The 4,380-nt window shown below is 60.2% G+C and overlaps 1 protein-coding gene across 1 annotated transcript; it reads right to left on the bottom strand.

Annotated features, from left to right (window-relative positions):
* Positions 1-1,156: 1,156 nt before the first annotated feature.
* Positions 1,157-3,823, bottom strand: POU3F4 (POU class 3 homeobox 4). The gene has a single exon (XM_050974439.1). The coding sequence runs from the start codon at positions 3,815-3,817 to the stop codon at positions 2,699-2,701; it is 1,119 nt and encodes a 372-aa protein (XP_050830396.1). The 5' UTR covers positions 3,818-3,823; the 3' UTR covers positions 1,157-2,698.
* Between the last annotated feature and the right edge of the window lie 557 nt (positions 3,824-4,380).

Genomic DNA, 4,380 nt, shown 5'->3' with positions numbered 1-4,380 from the left:
AGCGGCCCGGGGCGGGGACGGGGCTCGGCGCCGCGGCCCCTCCGCTGCCGGCGGCCGCGGCCCGGGCACGGTGGGCGGGGGGACGGGCGGAACAAAAGAAACTTGCCCGGTGCCCCGCTCGCCGCCGCTGCCCGGGGCCGGGAGCCGCCGGCGGGGCCGCGGGGGCGGCGAGCGGCGGCCCCGGGACAGCCCCGATCTCGATACACCCGGAACGCAGCGATGCTCGGCTCCGCCGCTGGACACACGCTGCCCTGCCCCGCCAAAGCCGCACGGATCCTTTCACCGCCCCCAAACCGCTTTTTTCCCACCCCGAAGCCGCGGCAGGTGCCGGCGGCACTGCCCGGATCGGCCCCTGGAGCCCCCCGGCCGTGCCCGGGCTGGGGGCCGGAGGAGCCCCCGCAGCCCCGCTCGGCCAGCGCACAAACCACGCACCCGCAGGTTTCCAGCTATTTTGTTTCTCTTTCGTAAAAATGTTTATTTAAACCTTTTGGGTTTTTTTAATATTTTTTTCCTTTTACAACAATAAAATATTGCGTCAATATAAACCCCTTGACTAAAACTGGTCGACAACCAAACGTTACAGCCACTCGTGTGTTTCGTTATTATTTTTATCCGACACCCATTTAGGCTTCATTTTTTTTTGTTGTTTCTTTCTGAAACGTTTTTTTTCTTGCTTTTTTTTTTAAACATAATGCGGAATTTATTGAAAATAAATAATTGTTGGCAACTGCAATAGGCAATTTTGGATAAAATAGTTGAAAAAAGCAACCTTTAATGAAAATAGCGTTTATTATACATCAGTTACTAAATGAATAAACTAAATGATCTTTCTTTAAATTAATAACTTCCAAAAAACGTTTAATATACAAAACTGTACAGTTATAAAGTTGGCAGAAATAGGCAGGTCCTCAGTGTCGAGTTATTTTTTTTTCTTTTTCTCTTAATTTCTTTTTTTTTTCCTATTTTCTTTTTTTTTTTTTTTTAAGCGCTTACTGAAAAATACTTGAAAAATATAAATGTGGAAAGGAAAAAATCTGGAGGAGGGAAAGGGCTGGGGGGAGAGGAAAGGAGAGGAGGGGGATGCAGTGCGGGAGCTGCGGAGCGGGGACCGGCCCGGCCCTCGGGGGGCCGCGGGTGCAGCCCCGGGAGCGGGGGGGGGACCCGGCCCTGCCCGGCGGCCTCGGGGGTGCGGGGCTCGGGGGGTTCGCGCACACACACGGACAGACAGACAGACAGACACACACACACACACACGGACCCCTCGCGGGTGGGTGCGTGACCACCGCACCCCCGCCCTTGGGGACAGTGCAGCCCCGGGCTGGGAGGGACAGGGGGAGAGGGGGCGGGTGCAGCTCAGCACTTCCCTGCGCCCGAAAAACGGCGTTTGCATTTTAGGGAATTTGTTTTGGTGTTGAGGGTTTGTTCTTTTGTTGGTGGTTTTTTTTTTTCCCTCCCTGTTTTGTTTTGTCGGTGATTATTATAATTTTTTTTTCTTCCCCCCCCTCCCTCCACCCTCCCCCCTAGAAAAGCTTTTCCACAAATCCAGCATCTCCCTGCGACGCGGAAAGAAGCTCAGCGTGAACCAAATGCGGGCGTTTTCTGTCCTCTTCCCTCCCTCCCTTCCTCCCTCCCCCCGACACCTCATTCCTCTTCACTATCGAAACAAAATACAGAGAAACCGATTTCCGAAGCGAAAGCGCAGAAGGATAAAGGTGTTTTACTACAGACCTCTCAGTCTGGCGCTGATTAAAAAGCCCAACTCATCTTCGGAAAGAAAAAATGGCAAATGCCACGGGTTTGGTTGTGATGCTTAATTTCGGGTAAATCTCCTAGAAATAATTATTTTATATATATATATAATTTTTTTTTTTTCCTTGCGAGAAGAAGGGAGGGGGGAGGTCAGGCTTGTGACCCGACCGTTTTACGGTGTTGGGAAGTTCTTGAAAAGGAAGAAAAAAGCTGCAACAAATAAGCCTGTTCTTCACATCGTTGCGGGGCTCCGCGGGCGCGGAGGGAGCCCCATCTCCTCGGGGGGGTGAGGAAGGGCCGCGGCCGCCCTGCCCCGGCCCCGCTCGGTGACATTGCCGGTGCTTGGGGAAGGGAGGAACGTTTGGACTGCTCAATTCGATACAAATTAGGTCACAAATATTGTGTACAGTTTGTAGTAAAACACCTCAGACATTTAAAAACGCTATATAAGTCTTTAAAAATGCAAAACTAGTCTATTGTAAAACAGATTCACCTGAAATACAGCTGATATAACCAAGGCGCTGGAAGGTTATTCATAGGCACACATCTGTCTTTCCTTTTCTGTCGGGTTTTTCGTTCCTTTTTTTTTTTTTTTCCATTTTCTATTTTTCCGTGGGTTTTCCCTTTTTTTTTTCTCGGTTTTTTTTTTTTTGTTTTCCTTCCTTTTTGTTTGGGTTTTGTTTTGCGGTGGGGTTGGTTGGGGTTTTTTTTTGTGTCCTTTTTTTTTTTTTTTTTTCCTTCGTCCTAGCGGAGACCGAAAACAAACCTTGTCTGCGAGTAAACACCGTGTGTGACCAGCGGAAAGGTCGGAGAGAGGAAAAAAAAAATATTGCCGAGGCGGCGGCGGGCGGGGAGCCCTGGCCGCGTCTCCCGAAAGCATAAGTTAAAGCCCGTGCGGCGGGCGGGCAGTCAGTCCCGCGGCCGGGCAGTCCCGGGGCCGAGCCCGCGGTCAGAGGTCGTGGCAGGCCGTGTCCGTTTTCACGCCGTGTGAGTACACGTCGTGCTGCGGCTGCTCGCCCGGAGGGGTCATGCGCTTCTCCTTCTGCCGCCGGTTGCAGAACCAGACCCGCACCACCTCCTTCTCCAGCTGCAGGCTGTCCGCCAGCGAGGAGATCTCCTGGGCGGCCGGCTTGGGGCACTTGAGGAAGTGCGTCTCCAGCACGCCCTTGACACTCACCTCGATGGAGGTCCGCTTCTTCCTCTTCCTGCCCTGGGCGGCGATCTTGTCGATGCTGGTGGGACTGCCCGTGGAAGAGTCGGCTTCCTCCAGCCACTTGTTCAACAAAGGCTTCAGCTTGCACATGTTCTTGAAGCTGAGCTGCAGGGCCTCGAAGCGGCAGATGGTGGTCTGCGAGAAGACGTTGCCGTATAGGGTGCCCAGCGCCAGCCCCACGTCGGCCTGGGTGAAGCCCAGCTTAATCCGCCGCTGCTTGAACTGCTTGGCGAACTGCTCCAGCTCGTCCGAGGTCGGCGTCTCCTCGTCCGAGTGGTCCTGGCAGTGGTGGCCGCCCAGCTCGCCGTGCTCGCCGCCGGCCTCGCCGCGCAGCCCCGGGTGCAAGCCCTGGCCGGCGGCGGCGGCGGGCGGCGGGGTGAGCCCGCCGTGCTCCAGCATGCCGCCCACCGCGAACCCGCCCTGCGAGTACACGCTCAGGGGCTGCCCGGCCGCGGCGGCGGCGGCGGCGGCGGGGGGGGCGGCCAGCGAGGCGCTGTGCGCCGGGCTGGCGCCCCAGGCGCTGGGGTGGTTGGCGTGGGGCGAGTGGTGGGAGACGTGGGGCGAGCGGTGGTGGATGATGGCGCCCAGCTGCAGGTCCTCGCGGCCCGGCTTCACGTCGGGCTGCTCCAGCGGGCCGCCCGCCAGCGCCGCGGGCCAGGGCGCGCCGTCGCTCAGGCTGGTCACCCAGTGATGCCCCAGCGGGTGCCCATTGCCGGGGACGCCCTGCAGGTACTCGCTCTGCAGCAGCTTCTGCGGGCTGCGGAACGGGCTGCCCTGCTGCATGCCCGCGCCCTCGGCGTGGGCGAGCGCGCCAGCGCCCAGCAGGCCGTAGGGGTTGGAGGCGGCTGTGGCCATGGCCGCGGCAGCCCCACGAGTTATACTGTGCCGCCGCCGCCGCGCCAGCCTTTGACATCCACCGGCACGGCGGCCCGGCGGCGGCCGCGCCGCGACTGGCACCCACGCCGGCCAATGGGATCGCGCCGCCGGCCGAGCCGACCAATGGGCGCGGCGCGGGGGCGGGGCGGGCCGTGGCGGGGCGGGGCCGCGGGGCCGCGCGGGCGCGAGGCAGGAAGTGAATCACTCCGCCGGCACCGGGGGCCGGGCGCGAGGCGGCCCCGCCGCTTAACTCCTTCCGCGCCGGGCGGGGAGCGGCGGGGCCCGAGGGGGGGCTCGGCTTAAATGGGGAGCGCCTGGGAACGGGGGGGCGCGGGGGGCACGGCTTAAATGGGGAGCGATTAGCGGCGGGCAGAGGTTAAACGGCGGCGCACCGGCGGCAGCCCCGCGGGACCACCCCGGTGCTGCCCCCGCCCGCCGGTCCGGGCGCTCTCCGGGTTCGCTGTGCCCGCTCCGCTCCGCTCCTCCCCCGGTGCGGCTGCCCCGAGCCGCGCGTCCCCGCCTGCCCCGGGCCGTGCGGCGCT

This window comes from Serinus canaria, chromosome 4A, assembly GCF_022539315.1.
Source record: "Serinus canaria isolate serCan28SL12 chromosome 4A, serCan2020, whole genome shotgun sequence".
Classification (NCBI taxonomy): Eukaryota; Metazoa; Chordata; class Aves; order Passeriformes; family Fringillidae; genus Serinus; species Serinus canaria.
This window is presented reverse-complemented; position numbering and strand designations above follow the sequence as displayed.

Excerpts from the sequence above, each read along its gene's own strand:
- POU3F4 (XM_050974439.1), bottom strand. The coding sequence starts at position 3,817 with ATGGCCACAGCCGCCTCCAACCCCTACGGCCTGCTGGGCGCTGGCGCG.